This window comes from Octopus sinensis, linkage group LG5, assembly GCF_006345805.1.
Source record: "Octopus sinensis linkage group LG5, ASM634580v1, whole genome shotgun sequence".
Classification (NCBI taxonomy): Eukaryota; Metazoa; Mollusca; class Cephalopoda; order Octopoda; family Octopodidae; genus Octopus; species Octopus sinensis.
In genome coordinates, this window is record NC_043001.1 from 33,173,028 (window position 1) to 33,190,942 (window position 17,915).

Here is a 17,915-nt window from a genome sequence, read left to right on the forward strand (position 1 = left end):
GTCGGCTTTTTCACCGGTGACCCCGGAGCAATATCGAGGATGTAGCCACTGGAAGGAGGGTAACATCAGTGTCTTGTTACTATACATTACTATTGATTAGACTGGAGCAACGTAAAGTGAAGTGCGTTTCTCAAAGACACAAACTAGCGCTCGGTCCACGATTCAAGACCACGACTTCATGATCGCGAATCTAACACTAATCACTAACATGCGTGCCCTTGCCACTCGATATAATTGTTGTAAATTGTGCTACAAGACGAATAATTTAAAGGGAGGTAGTAAATTGTTTACATCGACGCCAATGATCAACTGGTTACTATCTTATCGATCCTGAAAGGATAAAAGGCCAGGCCGACCGCGGCGGAATTGGAACCCGGAACATAAAGACCCGGAAGAAATGCCACTCAGCATTATGTCCGAATCGCTAAAGATTCTGCTAGCTCGCCGCCTTATAGCTCGGGATAATATATGAAGCTGCATGCTGACTGCATAAGTAAATAGTAACACCTTAAAGTTAGTTACTGCATACGGAAATAGTTACGGTACAGGTGTGTAGTCACTACACAAAGGAATACCATCTATACACGGAAATAGTGACCGTACAAGGAAATAGAACAAAGAGAAAATTTAAAATAATTAAAATAATCTTCATACATTTTGCTGATAGATAAACGTTATCTTATAATTTTTCAAGTAAAATGTTATTTTTTACTTAAAAGCTAACTAGTCGATTAATCCTCAATAAATTACTTAGGTACCTTGTTCAATAGAAACTGCTGGAATAAAATTACTCTCCTTTACCAGTTTTGTTCCATAAGTATCATTCATGTCGTGTCTGAAGATGTTAAGACTTTCAGGCCACTGAAAATAGAAAAGGCAAAGTGAGTGGTGAATATGTATCTAAACAATAAAGAGAGATAAATATTGAAACGTTGTTCTTATGTAAATTGATGAATTAACAAACAAGTGAATTATCGATAAAAATTAAAACACTAATGAATAAAAATGTAAATATAACTATTCCTTCTGTATAATTCAGTTAAAAATATAAAATAACTATTACGTCAATATAATTGTGTTAATTAATAAATTATAAAAGTAATAAAAGTATGGACACACATACACACATAAGCACACATACATATATATATATATATATAAATATATATGGATATACAGGCATACAAATCTTCATGTACACAAATAAATACAAACATTCATATATAAATTATACTCGCTCGCACACTTGTATTAGCATTTCCGCGTATGTACGTATGCATATGCACACAGAACAGAGATATACATACGAAACTATGCACACGCACATTACATTGATTCATGAGTGTGCGTGGGAGGCATGTGTATCATCATGATTTTCTGAATCACTTTTAAGATCATTGCTTATGTCTGATATTTTTTATGAATCTTGTTGCTGCTTCTTCTAGCATGTATTTAAATATTTAAACTAACTTTTGCTCTATATGCTCGTTTCATTGACTGATCAAGCGCAGTTCATATCAAAACGATTTTTATTCATTCAGGAAGAGAAAATATAGATGGCCTCCCTGCAACATTGTAATTAAAATTTGTTCCTTTTCGTTATATTACACATAAATCTGTAAAATAATTGTTACTTATAAATGTTGACATCTATGGCAGAATTACATACTTTATGCATACATTAATATCATATTGCAATTTTGCAAATAAACAGCGCATATAATTATGTGATATGCTTAATTATGTAAAAAAAATGATCGTTTCCATTTTAATTTAAATAATTATGCATCTATCTATCTATCTATCTATCTACTCTATCTATCTATCTATATATATATATATATATATATATATATTATATATATATCTATATATATATATATATGATATATATATATATATATATAGCGATATAGAGAGGGGAGAGAGAGGGGGGGAGACAGATTGTGACATAATGAATCAGGTATTTAATACGAAATGAGAACTTTTCAGTATTTTTGATACACATAAAAACACAAGAGTTTATCATTTGTCATACACAGACACACACACACACACACACACACATACATATATACAAACACAAAGTATAAATGTATATACATATATATGATAGACTTGCTCTCAGATAAAGTTTTTTGCAAAAATGACAAAAATCCATCGTATAATAATCACTACACTCACACGCACGCACACACACAAACACACACACATACATACATGTATATATATATGCGTATCTATGTGTGTGTATGTAGTAGTTCTTCCGCGAGGGATTTTTTTTTTTTTTTGCAAAAGCCTTTATCTGAGAGCAAGTCTATTATTTATAGTGTACTGATCATTAAACTGTTATTTGTGATCTATATTTCGCAGAAATTATTCGTTATTGTTATTACTCTTGCTAACGGTACATATACCAACATTTCCGCCAATTTACATTATATAATATAATATATATATACCTACATATATATATATATATATACATATATATATATATATACATACATATATATACATACATTATATTATATACATACATATATATTATATATACATACATATATATATACATACATATATATACATACATATATATATTATATATATATAATACATACATATATATATATAGATATATATATATACATACATATATATATATATTATATATATATATATATATACATACATATATATATATATAGATAATATATATATACATACATATATATATATATATATAATATATATATATACAATAATATATATCTATATATATATATATATATATATATATATACATATATATATATATATATATACATTATATATATATATATATCCATATTATATATATATATATATACATACATATTATATATATATTATATAATATATATAGATATATATATATATATATATATATATATAATTATACATATATATATATATATATATACATACATATATATATATATATATACATACATATATATAATACTATATACATACATATATATATATATATACATACATATATATATATATACATACATATATATATATATATATACATACATATATATATATATATATATATATACTACATCTATATATATATATATATACATACATATATATAATATATATACTACATACTATATATATATATATACAAATAATATATATATATACATACATATATATACTATATATATATATCCTATATAATATATATATATATATAATACATACTGCTTGAATCCAAAAAATATAACCTCCAACAATGCATGAAGACCCTCATCATAACCAAAGATCAGCTGAGGAGAAGTGGGCCATTGAAAAAATCAAACTCAACCCCAAAGTGTTCTTTCATTTGCGAGGAAACGCAGGGTCACTGTCTCCACTGTAGGCCCTCTAATTGACGAAACTGGCACTCTCCAAGATAATGCCAAATCCATGGCCGAGATACTGCAGAAACAATACTGCTCTGTTTTCAGCAATCCTGATATGGCCGATCTGGGCTGTATCAGTGATGTCACCCCCAACACACTATATCGGACATAACGTTTAGTGCCCCTGATGTCTTAGCGGCGATAAACGAAATAAAACACAATTCAGCAGTAGGCCCCGATAGATTCCCTGCTTGTGTCCTGAAGGTGTGTCGACACCAACTTGCATCTCCCCTTGCTAATCTGTGGAGAAACTCACTGGATGCTGGCTATATTCCAAAAAACCTTCTGTCCCAGTCTGTTGTCCCAGTTTTCAAAAAGGGAAACAAGTCCCTTGCAGTGAATTACCGCCCGATCTCACTCACCTCTCATATCATCAAGGTATTTGAGAGGGTGGTGAGATCTCGAATAACCCAATTTCTGGAAAGCACAGACGGCTGATCTCCAACCAACATGGGTTCCGTAATGGAAGGGACTGCCTAACGCAGCTCCTGCATCACTTGAGGACATTTTGAGAGCTTTGGGAGGGGCTCCAACACCGATGTCATCTACCTTGATTTCAGTAAGGCCTTCGACAGGGTCGATCACAAGATCCTATTGAAAAAACTATCCAACATTGGTTCTCTGGAAAGTTACTGAAATGGATTGAGTGTTTCCTGACAGACAGATCTCAACATGTTGTAGTTGAAGGGGTAAAATCAAGCCCAGCCAAAGTCAGTAGTGGCGTTCCGCAAGGCACTGTGCTAGGCCCACTTCTTTTCATCATTACATTAATGACATTAATGACATCATCAAGCACAGCAACATAAAAATCTTTGCAGATGACTCCAAGCTACAGAAGGTCATAAATGAGGCGAGTGACCGGACATGCCTCAGTCAGATCTACTGGCTGTATCCAATGGGCAGAAAAAAACAATATGCTGCTGAACGAGGATAAATTTGAGCTAATCCACTTTGGAAAAGAGGATGCCCTGAAACTCCCATACTCCCTTCCTTCAGGTGAAACTCTCGCGGCGTCCAACAACATCAGAGACTTGGGAGTAATTGTGGACAACAACGTAAGCTGGGCCACTAATATAAACACCAAAGTTGACATGGCCCGCAGAATGTGTTCCTGGATTCTCAGAACTTTCCAGTCGAGAGATATCCACACCATTATCCTTCTCTTCTCCACTTTTGCCCGACCCCACCTTGAATACTGTTGTCCACTGTGGTCTCCCCACACAATACAAGGTTCATAAAAGTTGAAGCACCTCAAAGGGCAATCACAAAAAAGATAGATGGCATGACAGGCCTCGACTATTGGGGTCGGCTAGAAAAGCTAAAACTCTATTCTCTCCAACGTCGTCGTGAGCGCTACATCATCTGCATGATGTGGAAAATATTCCATCAGCATTGCCCAAATGATGTTGGCATCACCTTTAAGGTACATCCAAGGCTTGGGCCCCGTGCCATCCGCCCAAAACAAAAATCGCACTCTCATCTCATAACAACAATACGGCACAATTATTTCACCTCAATTGGCCCCGCTCTCTTTAACATTACACCAAAACACATTAAAACAGAAACTGACCTATAGGGTTCAAGAAGTCTTTGGACAGATTCCTTCAAGAAATCCGGATAAACCCCCTACACCTGGATATGTCTCTGTAAACAATAACTCTCTACTTGAGTGGGCCATAGTGCCCAAATTCTGACTTGAAAGACTTCACCAGGTGGTGCTATTAAGTTAGACATGGCCTGGGCCAATAATGGCCGAAACCTATCAAAGTATCAAAGTATCAAAGTATATATATACATACATATATATATATATATATATATATATAGATGTATACACACACATATATATGTATATGTATATTGTACGTGTGTGTCTGCATCCAGTTTAATACATATATGAAACCTTGACCTTAATATCACCTTCACCAATTGAAGTGTCCCACTTTGAAGTGCATTTCAGCCTTTTCACTATAATATATATATACATATATATCTATATAATAATATGTTACATTACTCGATAGTCAAGATAAAACTCTGAGTTTCAGATGCCGAAGTGGGAATCCACGACATCTCTTCGGTTATCTGGCTATTTTCAAATAGCCAGATAACCGAAGAGATGTCGTGGATTCCCACTTCGGCATCTGAAACTCAGAGTTTTATCTTGACTATCGAGTAATGTAACATATTATTGTATAGATAAATTTCCTCTATTTACATAATATTGAGGTCTCTTTCTTTCTTTCTTTTGTTATCTTACCGTTTTACCAATATATACATATATATATATATATATATATATACATATATATGTATCTATATAAGCATACGTAAAAACATATATATATATATATACATATATATGTATCTATATAAGCATACGTAAAAACATATATATATATATATATACATATATATGTATCTATATAAGCATACGTAAAAACATATATATATATATACATATATGTATATCGTGTATGTATCATATGCATATATATATATATATATATATATATATATATATATATATATATATATCGAACCTATTCTACCTCTTGAATCTATGCTATAATTCGTTCATAAATTTTACTGAAAATGTACACGTGTGCGTGTGTACGTGTTTGTGCGTTTGTACGTGAGTGTGTGTGATGTGCCTGTGAATGTATATTGATGCAAGTGTGTTTATATACACAATTATACATACATTTCACATACAAATATTATATTTCAATGCTTTCAAAATTCTTCTCACTTTTATAGCCTCGCAGGCATTACCAATAGACCATCGGCAAAAGGTGGTAAACGGAACCTTAACAGTGGAAGATGTACAAAGCGCCTACGATGATGGTGACTATACCTGTACTGCGGCTAATTCAAAGGGAGAAGGAATGAGCAGAAATGTGTTGGTTCGAATTCTAGGTGAGTAGCTTCTGCTTTGTATTTCTGGATTTCCCGATACCATATTGAAACTGAAATAATCTGATTTAGATTTTCATTCACATTCATAGCAACTTCTGAGGAATACGATTTCTTTACTATGGTGTAATCTACTCACTCATCAAATAAAAGGATGCGTAAAAAACAGCTGATATGAACTGACATTTATCCATCGTCTGTTATTTTCTCTTTGCTACACACACACACACACACACACACACACACATATATATATATAATAGATATATATATATATATATATATATATATATATATATATATACCTTATAAACAAGGGTACAAGAAAAACATTTCTAATACCAAATATGCCGAAACTAGACACGTCGTCCATAACCATATAATTCATCACTATGGTTTTCCATGGGTATAAGTAAGTATTTTATTTATTTCTTTGCCGCATTTATCACTGACGAAGAGAAGGTTCTTATGAATTAACTCTGAAATCGGGTCCGATATGATAATAACGGAATTTTTTAGAAACTTCTGTCGGCTTTCTTCGAGATACGTGCTTATAGTGATGAATTATATGGTTATGGACGACGTGTCTAGTTTCGGCATATTTGGTATTGGAATTTTTTTCCTTTACCCTTGTTTGTAATTTTTTTCCTTTACCCTTGTTTATAAGTTGTTTATAAATTTAACCTTTAAAGGTATTTTTTAATATGCTGGCCATTGATAAATTATTTTCGAAAAATTTTATCCTATATTAGATGTGTGTATATATATATATATATATATATATATATATATATATACACACACATGGTTATTCAAAAAGAACGAACCGATTTCATTACGCAATATTTTAATAAGGAAAAGCAATAGAAACTCCAGCTAAGTCACAAGTATTTACTCACAATCAACTTATTTTTCCTGCTTTACAAGTGTTCAATGTGGCCAGCACCTGCAGCACGGGCAACGTCAATGCGATAAGAAAATTCCTCCCAGACGCGAATCAACATATCACGATCCACTGAGTTCATTGCCGTCGTTATTCGATGTCTAAGATCATCGAGGTTAGTGAGTAGCGGTGGAACATAAACGCGATCCTTTACATATCCCCACAAGAAAGAAACTCACAACAGCGATCAACTCAGTGGCTCGTAATATGCTGATACGCGTCTAGAAGGGATTCTCTTATCGCATTGATGTTGCCCATGCTGCAGATGGTGGCCACATTGAACACTTGTAAGACAGAAAATAAAAGGTGATTGTGAGTAAATACTTGTGTCTGTGCTGGGGTTTTCTATTGCTTTTTCTTATTAAAATATCCGGAAAGTTCGTGCCGATTTTTAAAGGAAAGAAAAAGGTCAATAAATACTTGCCGTTAAATTTTTGATCAACCAAATATGAACCATTTTGTTGTACAATGCGTCTCCAGCTTTCCTTTAACTTGAAAATATCCTCTTCCCAGAATTAAGGTGGTTTCGTGGCAAAGAATTCATCAAGGTATATTTTAACGTCATCCAAGGAATTGAAATTTTACCGTTAAGACTATTCTGCAGAGACCTGAATAAGTGGAAATCCGAAGGAGCAATATCTGGTGAATATGGTGGGTGGGGTAACACATCCCAGCCGAGCTATATCAATTTTTGTCTGGTTCCCAAAGTATCAAGTGCCGAAAATGAACTTTCTTATCTTCCATTTTAAAGGGTTACAGAATTAACACAGGTTATAGGAACATAAAGCTTCTTCCACGAAAAGATAGCTTAAACTGTACTCTAAATGGAGGTGTAGTCAAATCCTATTTTATGGACTCAATGCGGTTCTAAAATAAGTCGAAATGTAAGCTACTATAAATCGGCACAAACTTTCCGGACAACCGAATATTACGTAATGAAACCGGTTCATTCTTTTTGAATAACCCTGTATATATATATACACGCAAATATACAGTCACCACTTAACAAATTTCACTCAAGCACCACCGTTGGTAACTCTAACTTAAAAGCTTATTCTAGCATAATAAGCGTTTGCACAGTCCCCCACGTTTCTTTATGTTTAGGTAGCATCTACATTATTTCGGAATAGCTTTGGTAGCAGGATAAGGAAAGCTAAATGTAGTGTGTTTCTCATCGACTTAAAATATAAAAAGGTCTGAAATAATTACTATTTTAAATTATGTATTATTTAACATGCCCTGGCAATTTATCAATGTTTATATAATTAATGGTGGACTATAACTATATGAAAATAGTTAATTGCCAATTTGGAAGAACAATAGATTTTATATGATGAATATAATTATTCTGAATTCAATTTCCAGTTCAATATAATAAATATCAAGCATTGTTTATAACAAACTTGTAACCTCATGCCAATAATAGAAATCATTACCATTCGTATTATTAAAGGACACCTGGAGCCGACGAGCTGGCTGAATCATTAGCACGCCGGAAAAAAAATGGTTAGCAGCTTTTCTTCCGGCCCTTTCCGTTCTGAGTTCAATTAACACCGAAGTCAATTTTAAAAAGGTAGCAGGCTAGGAGAATGGTTAGCACGCCGGGCGAAATGCTTAGCGGTATTTCGTCTGTTGCTACGTTCTGAGTTCAAATTCTGCCGAGGTCGACTTTGCCTTTCATCCTTTCGGGATCGATTAAATAAGAACCAGTTACGCACTGTAATCGACTTAATCCCTTTGTCTGTCCTTGTTTGTCTCCTCTGTGTTTAGCTCCTTGTGGGTAGTAAAGAAATAGGTATTTCGTCTGTTGCTACGTTCTGAGTTCAAATTCCGCCGAGGTAAGTTTTAAAAAGTCATCAAGCTGACAGAATCGTTAGCATGCAGAGTAAAATGCTTAGCTGTATATCGTCCATCTTTATGTTCTGAGTTCAAACTCAGTCACGGTCGACTTTGCCTTTCATCGTCTTGGGGTCGATAAAATAAGTACCAGTTGATCACTGGGATCGATGTAATCGACTACCTCTTCCCCTGAAAATACTGGTCTTGCGCCAAAAATTGAAATCAATACTAGTAATCATTATTACCATAGAGGACACCAGAAGGTGGCGAGCTGGCAGAATCATTAGAATCTTTAGAATTCCAGGCAAAATGCCTAGCGTCGTCATTTCGTCTGCCCTTGAATTATGAGTTCAATTGCCACTGAGGTAGCCTTTACCTTTCATCCCTTTCGAGAGTGATGTAATATATACCAGTTGAGTAATACATACTCACAACGCTGCTTTACGGCTACGAGTCCTGGACGGTCTACCAGCGTCATGCCAGGAAGCTGAACCACTTTCATACAATACGCCTCAGAAAACTTCTAGGCATAAAGTGGCAGGACAGGATCCGGGACACCGAGGTACTAATACGTGCTAACCTACCCAGCATCCATACCATCTTGATGCAGTCTCAGCTTCGCTGGGCCGGGCACGTAGCTCGCATGTCAGACGATCGATTACCAAACAGATTGCTCTTGGCGAGTTGGAAAAGGGAAAGCGCTCACAAAGCAACCAGAAGAAGCGCTTTAAGAACACACTGAAAGCTTTCAACATCGACCATGACACTTGGGAGTAGTCTGCTCTAGACAGAGAAGGGTGGCTATCAGCTGTCCACAAAGGTTCCAACACATGCGAGACCAATAGGTTCGCTGCTGCAGAAGACCATGGACAAGGCAGAAATCAAGCCCACTCCCACCCCAGAAATCAAGCCCACTCCCACCCCAGGATGACTAGATAGTCTTCGTCGCATCGACGGACAAACTATACCAGTTGAGCACTGGGTTTGACATAATCAGCTAGCCTCCTCCAACCATGTTTCTGCCCTTGTGCCTTCAGTAGAAAGAATTGTAGGAGGCCAACTGTATTTCTATTGTAGCGTTCTTATTCTTTGCAAGCCATGCATTTGTGTATCAGAAAAGGAAAATACTTCTCCGTCTCAGACGTTCAATAAATACAGAGTGAAATCAACGAAAAGTTACAAGAAACGACAGGTCAAAATCAGATGAATGGTGATAGCTCTTCAGATAATTGGTGGAATACAAATATCGTAGTTCATTAGGAAAATGCAACTCTCGTAGTTGAAGTAAAGGTGGATTAGTGTATGCATTTACTTTGAGGAGAGTAGACAGAAGCGAGTGTAAAGATATTAAAATGAAAGTGAAGCGTGTGATTGATAAGATACCAACACATTGATATTGACGGGTAATAATGCAGTTAAAGGCATGTTGGGTACAAAGAACCATAAAAGATCAGCAGCAGTCTTGCTGGAAAAGGTGGATGTCAAAGAAGATTAACGGTCTTAGGAAACATAAATAAGCAGAACTGGTGGAAGCAGGTCAAATAAAAGAAAGAAAGGTTAGATGAGAAGATAAATGAATTTCAAAAATTAAAAGTCAATGGTCAAAGCGCTAAATCAGAGTTTCATTACAAGTATGTTCAGCACTCTTTTCTTCATGAAATTGTCATTTATTATAATCATTAAGATTATGTTTTTTCCTTCTTTCTTCAAATTTTCTTCCGTTTTTCGCCGAGTGTTTTCCATACACCTAGGGCAGAGAAGCTCAGTGTATGCATTCCCAGATTACACACGCAAATTCACAGATAAAATATGTATTTAAAAATTAATAAAGAAATAAATTCTTGGATGTTTTCACAGCGATAATGCTCGTCTCAGTAGATGAGCCGTTCCAGTTAATAATAATAATAATAATAATAATAATAATAATAATATTAATAATAATCATAATAATTATAAAGTGCAAAAAATCGTATTATTAAGCGGCAAGCTGGCAAAATCGTTAGCACACCAGACGAAATGCTTAGCTGCAGCTCGCCTGTCACTACGTTCTGAGTCAAAGTTGACTTTACCTTTCATCTTTTCGGGGTCGATTAAATAAGTACCAGTTACGCACTGGGGTCGATATAACTCATCCCCTACCCCAAAGTTGCTGCCCTTGTGGAAAAATTTGAAATTACTACTAATATTATTATTATTATCATCATCATCATCATTATTATTATTATTTAGCGGTGTGCTGGCAGAATTATTAGCACACCGGACGAAATGCTAAGCGTTCGTCTTCACGTTCTGAGTTCAAATTCCGCTAAGGTCTACATTTTCTTTCATTGTTTCGGAGTCGATGAACTAAGTACTGGTTCAGTAACGGGATAGACACAATAGACTCCCCGTCTTCTATGAAATTGCTGACCTTGTGCCAAAATTTGAAACCATTGCTATCATTAAGGTAGTAAGCTGGCAGAACCGATAGCGTGCCGGACAAATGCTTAGCGGCATTTTTTATGGCTTTATGTTCTGCGTTCAAATGCCGCCAGTATCGATTTTGCCTTTAATTCTTTCGGAGTCGACAAGATAAGGACCATTTCAACACTGGGAGCGATGTAATTGACTAGCTCCTTCCCAAAACATTTCCGGCTTTGTGCCTATAGTAGGAAAGATTATTATTATTATTGATGTTGTTGTTGTCGTCGTCGTCATCGTCATCGGTATTGTTAATGTTAGTCACAATATAGGTCATAAAATATGCTGCGAACATACTATTATATTACTATATATTTGGTTTGCTAGTAAAACCTTCATACCGCTTTAATAATGTTTTAGGTATATTGTGTATGGAGAGTTTTTTTTTCTTTCTTGTTTTTTTTTTCAATTTCGCTTAACAAAACGTGCAGTTTATTTGCATCTTACTATTAAATATTACAGTTTAAAGATCACAAGCAATGCTTGTGTCCAATATTTTTTATTCTTTATTTGGCTTAAAAATATGTACAAACTTTATACACAAAATCAATAAGTAGAGTAACATTGCAGTGTATAAAGGCTACAAAAGTTTCCATCACGCGTTGATTGGATGTGCTTTCATAATTCCGTATTCATTCTGATAAGAATTTCTTTGCTTTAATATATTTTCATAAGTATTGTATGTCAGAATTATTTGGTGATACGCTGTAGAATATAGCACAATCCACATGCACTTGCACATATACACACACACACACACACACACACACACAAACACACACACTCCGCAAGTACAATAAAATTATATATTTGTATAGTTTGATAGATTTAGTTGTTATTTAACCTGAAGTTATCTCTAAATTAGTGAACTTTTAATCATAACCTCTCCAGTCTTGACTATCGTGTCTTTATCTGCAATTCCATGCCTATAATATCCATTGTCTCTCAATATGGACTTGCATAGAATTTACTACAAGTTTAGCAGGTCGAACGACCGTTTAGTAACTTCTATTGTTGTTGGCTCGAAATAATAATTTGTTAAAACATGTTTAAGCTATCCTTCTCTGAGCGTTAACAGCAGGAATATGCGATTGAACAAACATACATGCATTCATCTAAATTTGCATTATAACCTCGACGCTCGTCAAAGATTACTGCATAATATGAAGATAAGTTTATCTTAATTTAAGTAACATATATACTCACCTTATTTGTTTATCCTCCAAAAATTACTCAATCTCACCTTAATATAATAGATTTGGTTTATCCAAGGGAATATAATATATGACGACCGTAAAATAATTTTCTAAATTATATTTGCATACTTCAATAGAACTTATTTTATCATTGTTTTTAGCAGCAGTTTTAAGTTTACTACCCTAGTATCTCTCCCTGGAAAGGTCTGTTTTAGCCACAGATTGGATTAGAGCACAATGCTGCAGTTACTTAGAGCAGTGAGTACCCATCTGGTATCTATTTCCAAGTGTTTTAACTCTTTGCCGTCACTGAATATCTCTATTTACAAATTATTACGGACACGAAACAACCTTGCAATATTATTTTCGTAAAAAATTAATAGTTTCCATTAATATACTCTTTTTTCTCTTTTACTCTTTTACTTGTTTCAGTCATTTGACTGCGGCCATGCTGGAGCACCACCTTTAGTCGAGCAAATCGACCCCGGGACTTATTCTTTGTAAGCCCAGTACTTATTCTATCGGTTCTCTTTTGCCGAACCGCTAAGTTACGGGGACGTAAACACACCAGCATCGGTTGTCAAGCAATGCTAGGGGGACAAACACAGACACACAAACACACACACACATACATATATATATATATATATACATATATACGACGGGCTTCTTTCAGTTTCCGTCTACCAAATCCACTCACAAGGCATTGGTCGGCCCGGGGCTATAGTAGAAGACACTTGCCCAACATGCCACGCAGTGGGACTGAACCCAGAACCATGTGGTTGGTTAGCAAGCTACTTACCACACAGCCACTCCTGCGTCTATGTTGCATTTTGTAATTTTGTTCGACTCTTAAAGCATTGCAAGACTGTGTCGCAATGGCAAACTCAGTTAATTGACTCCAATAAGATGAGTAAAGCGATTTACCCATGGGCAATTCTTTAGTTTGTATTTCAATCCATCATAATATATTTGAATGCCCAGGGCCACAAAACAACCCACTATTGCTTAGTATTGATAAAATTTATGTGAATTCATAAATAAAAAAAAAACTACAATTTCCAATTATAGTCTTTTCAGATTTCATACGTGGTTAACTTCCTTCAGAAAGATATGCACGTGCGCCAAACGCATTTCGCAAATCTCTTGTCAATGCATTGTCATAAAAAATATATATATATATATTTCTTCCCAAAACGGAGCCCAAATTATTTTCTTTTACAGAAACGAATATTCAGCATAATCAACACCATTTTAGTTATAAAAAAAAATTAATAAATACGCCCTTTTTAAAGCCTAACCAGGCTCATGAGCCCGGTTTCCCGGTTTCCGTGGCGTATGTGTTCCCCAGCTGGACGGGACGCCAGTCCATCGCAGCGTTACTCATTTCTGCCAGCTGAGTGGACTGGAGCAACGTGAAATGAAGTGTTTTGCTCAAGAACACAACGCGTCGTCCGGCCCAGGAATCGAAACCACAATCTTACGATCATGATGCTGACACCCTAACCACTAAGCCACGCGCCTCCACATTTTAGTTATAGATTCTAGAAAAACTATGTTTTGTAAGGAATGTGCTACACAGCTCTATTATCTTTAAAACGTCTTTTTCTAAATAAAATCCAATATGAATCGACTACATGTATGTTATTAAACTCTGATCTACTCATGTGTGCTATGTGGTGAAAATTGTCTCATTGAATCAACGTATTTTGTATTGCCGTTAAATTTCTAAGACCTCTTTGTACTACAGTGATTTTCCACAACAGTTCTAACAATTACTACACACTATTAACATTTAGAAATGTACCTACCGCTCAATTCAGGCTTTAAACATTTCAGAAAAAGCATTTATTCAATAATACGAAGCGAAAAATCATAAAATATTTTGTCTGAATGCATGTGAAACGTAATGATTCATTTATTTATGTGTCCATATATTACAGAGCCACCTACAATAACACCATTTAGTTTCCAAAAGCAAACGCAAGCCGGTCGAAGAGTCACAGTAATCTGTGTGATCAGCAGCGGAGAACTACCCATAGTCGTCGGTTGGTTGAGGAATGGACAAGTGATACCGCCAGACCTTGGCATTACCGTAAAGGTAAATCTCATTTAAATTTCTTTAAATTACTTTTGAGTAAATTATTTTAAGAAAGTATTTTACATATTTTGCACAATGTTTGAAAACTATAATATATTTAATTTTGTTTATAATTACAGTGATTTAAATTGCCAGTCTTCAATGACATAAGTTGCACGGTGGTATTATTGAAAAATATCAAAAAATGTATCACGAAAAATTTCTACAAATACAAATCTCGCTATTTGTACTTTGCGCTTACTTGAATTAGAGTAACTGGTTCCTTACAGTTAGTCTTTGTTTAATCAAGAGCTACTTTGCTGAAAGTCCCTTGGATGATCTAGAACTGTTAATATTAGTTTCAAATTTTAGCACAAGGCTAGCAATTGCGGGAGTGGAGTTAAATTGATTTCCGGTGTTCAACTGGTATTTATTTTATCGAATTCGAAAGGATTAAAGACTAAGTCGACCTCGGCGGAATTTGAACTTGGCGGAAATTGAAGACGGAATTAATGCCGCTAACATTTTGCCCGGCTTGCTCACGATTCTGCCAGCTAGCCGCCTCAGACAGATAATAATCCTTTCTACTTTAGACACACGGCCTGAAATTTGGGAAAACGGGACTAGTCGAATATATCGACCCCAGTGTTTCACTGGTACTTAATTTATCGACCCTTCAGGATGAAAGGCAAAGTCGACTCGGCGGAATTTGAACTCAGAACGCAGAGGCGAGTAGAAATACTGTTAAGCATTTCAACCAGCGTGCTAACGATTCTTATTTCTTTATTACCAACAAACGGCTAAACATAGAGGGGACAAACAAGGACAGACAGAGGTATTAAGTCGATAACATCGACTCCAGTGCGTAACTGGTACTCAATTTATCGACCCCGAAAGGATGAAAGGCAAAGTCGACGTCGGCGGAATTTGAACTCAGAACGTAACGGCAGACGAAATACGGTGCTCACGATTATGCCAGCTCGCTGCCTTTAGAACAGTTAATAGTATTGCCACAAAATCACAAATTTGTTGGACGGAATATAATCACTTGAATCTTTTAAGTATTTAACTGCTACATATATAAAAGGGTTTGGGAAGAGAAAAGGATTCATGACGTGATTTTAAACCAGAATCTACCTACGCCAAACTAAATAAAGTGTAAGGGCTTTAATCCTTAGTTCTGCGTTTTATCGCTTATACATATGTGGTGTCATAGAGTATTATTAACATTCCTTGTAATTACATTATAGGCAATATCTATACAGGCTGCTTGTACGTAAATATTAAATAAAATCTTGCTATAAATTCAGTGATATATCTATGTTTATATTCTTTTACGAAAAACGAACAAGTCCGTGCTGCAATATATTAGGTTTAACAACTCCTAAGACTTAAGGCAACATGGGAAACATTAATATTGCAGAATCTGGAAATCGTTCAGATATCATTTTAATAAGTTTCCATAGAATATGTGGTATGCAGTAGATTTTGATATTCGAATGTACATATATTACACTGAAACGTTTCTCTTTATACTGAACAGTATGCTGGCGTAAGCTTTGTATATTAATAAGTATTAGCACTGTAAAAATTGAGAAATTCAATCTTACACAACAAAGAATGCATTCAAATGCCGATTCCTTCATACTTCAACTCCTAGTGGTACGATGAATTAGATATAAACGTATGTTTATAGGAGCGTCGTAACTTTATTCTCAACTGCATAAATAAATTTTGAAAACTGAGAAACAAACGGATATTTATTTCAATATTTGCATATACCGATGCAAATAGTGTATACGTTTATACATGCACAGGCATAGGTGTGCATATATGCTTTTATACATACATATACACACATTTATATACGTAATATATGCTTATATATACAAATATATATGAAAATATATGTGTGTGTGTAGGCATTATAGAAATATATATTTAGATATGCATGTATATGTATATAAATAGTACTTGAGAGAAAGAAAAGTAAGTGTGATTTATATATATATATATATATATACATATATAATAAAAGAATAATACTAATAATAGTAATAATAATAATAATAATAATAAAAGGTAACAAAAACAGAATGGGACCTCGATATTAGATAAATAGAGGATTATTTATATGTTATAATTTAGAACAAAAAGTAAAAGGTTGTCATTATAGTACTCGCAGTTTCGAATGTCCGAGCGAAGAGCTACGATACATCCTCGTCGCCTATTAATGGCTACAGATGCTATGAAAAACCGTTGAATAAAAGAGAAGTTACTCTAATAGGTAGAAGAAGAAAAAATCAAAAAGATTTTTAAAATACACGTACCATATTCTCACAATACATAGATATAAACCTCCTGCGTTCACAACGTCTACAAAAGGAACACTCACAAATGTGCATGTATACGTACATGCACAAATGCACACACACACAAACATATATGGCCAGTCATAATAAAAAAGTACTGGTGGAATATCCCAGTGAAAACCTCAATAATGTGTAAGCATAACACGCCTGATATAATGATTTGGGATGGAGAAGAGAAACTGTGTAAAGTTGTGCAATTTAGCTGCCCAGCAGATGTTAACATAAAGCTGAATATCAGTGAAAATGAGAATAACTACACTGAACTTTTGAGAAATCTGCAGATACTCTATCCAGATTGCAAGTTCAGGTTTATACCTGTAATTACCGGGGCCCTGGGATATGTAACACACTGCCAATTTTGAGAAATTAGGTCTCTCAAAATCAGAAAGAAGAAAGCTAATTTGAAAACTACAGATCCAGTTCATCACTGAAACTAAAAATATCTGTAAAACTTCTCAGAACGTTATCATTTAAACATACATGAGTATGTATAGATATGCAACTATATGCATGAGAATACATAGATAAAACGCAATAAAAAACAAATTTGCGCATATACATACATATATACAAACAAAAATACCCTGTTGTTGCTGTTGAAACAGGTTAGAAACAGGCTCTTTCTCTGTGCGCGTGTGTGTGTGTGTGTGT

General features: G+C 34.6%; 1 protein-coding gene across 2 annotated transcripts in view; it reads left to right on the plus strand.

Annotated features, from left to right (window-relative positions):
- LOC115211706 (Down syndrome cell adhesion molecule) overlaps positions 1–17,915 on the plus strand; it is a 292,593-nt gene that overhangs the window by 192,786 nt on the left and 81,892 nt on the right. For both annotated transcript variants that reach the window (XM_036503303.1, XM_036503304.1), the window contains exons 11-12: positions 6,219–6,377; positions 14,756–14,913. In XM_036503303.1, the coding sequence (XP_036359196.1) occupies positions 6,219–6,377; positions 14,756–14,913 (317 nt within the window). The remainder of the gene's footprint in view (positions 1–6,218; positions 6,378–14,755; positions 14,914–17,915) is intronic.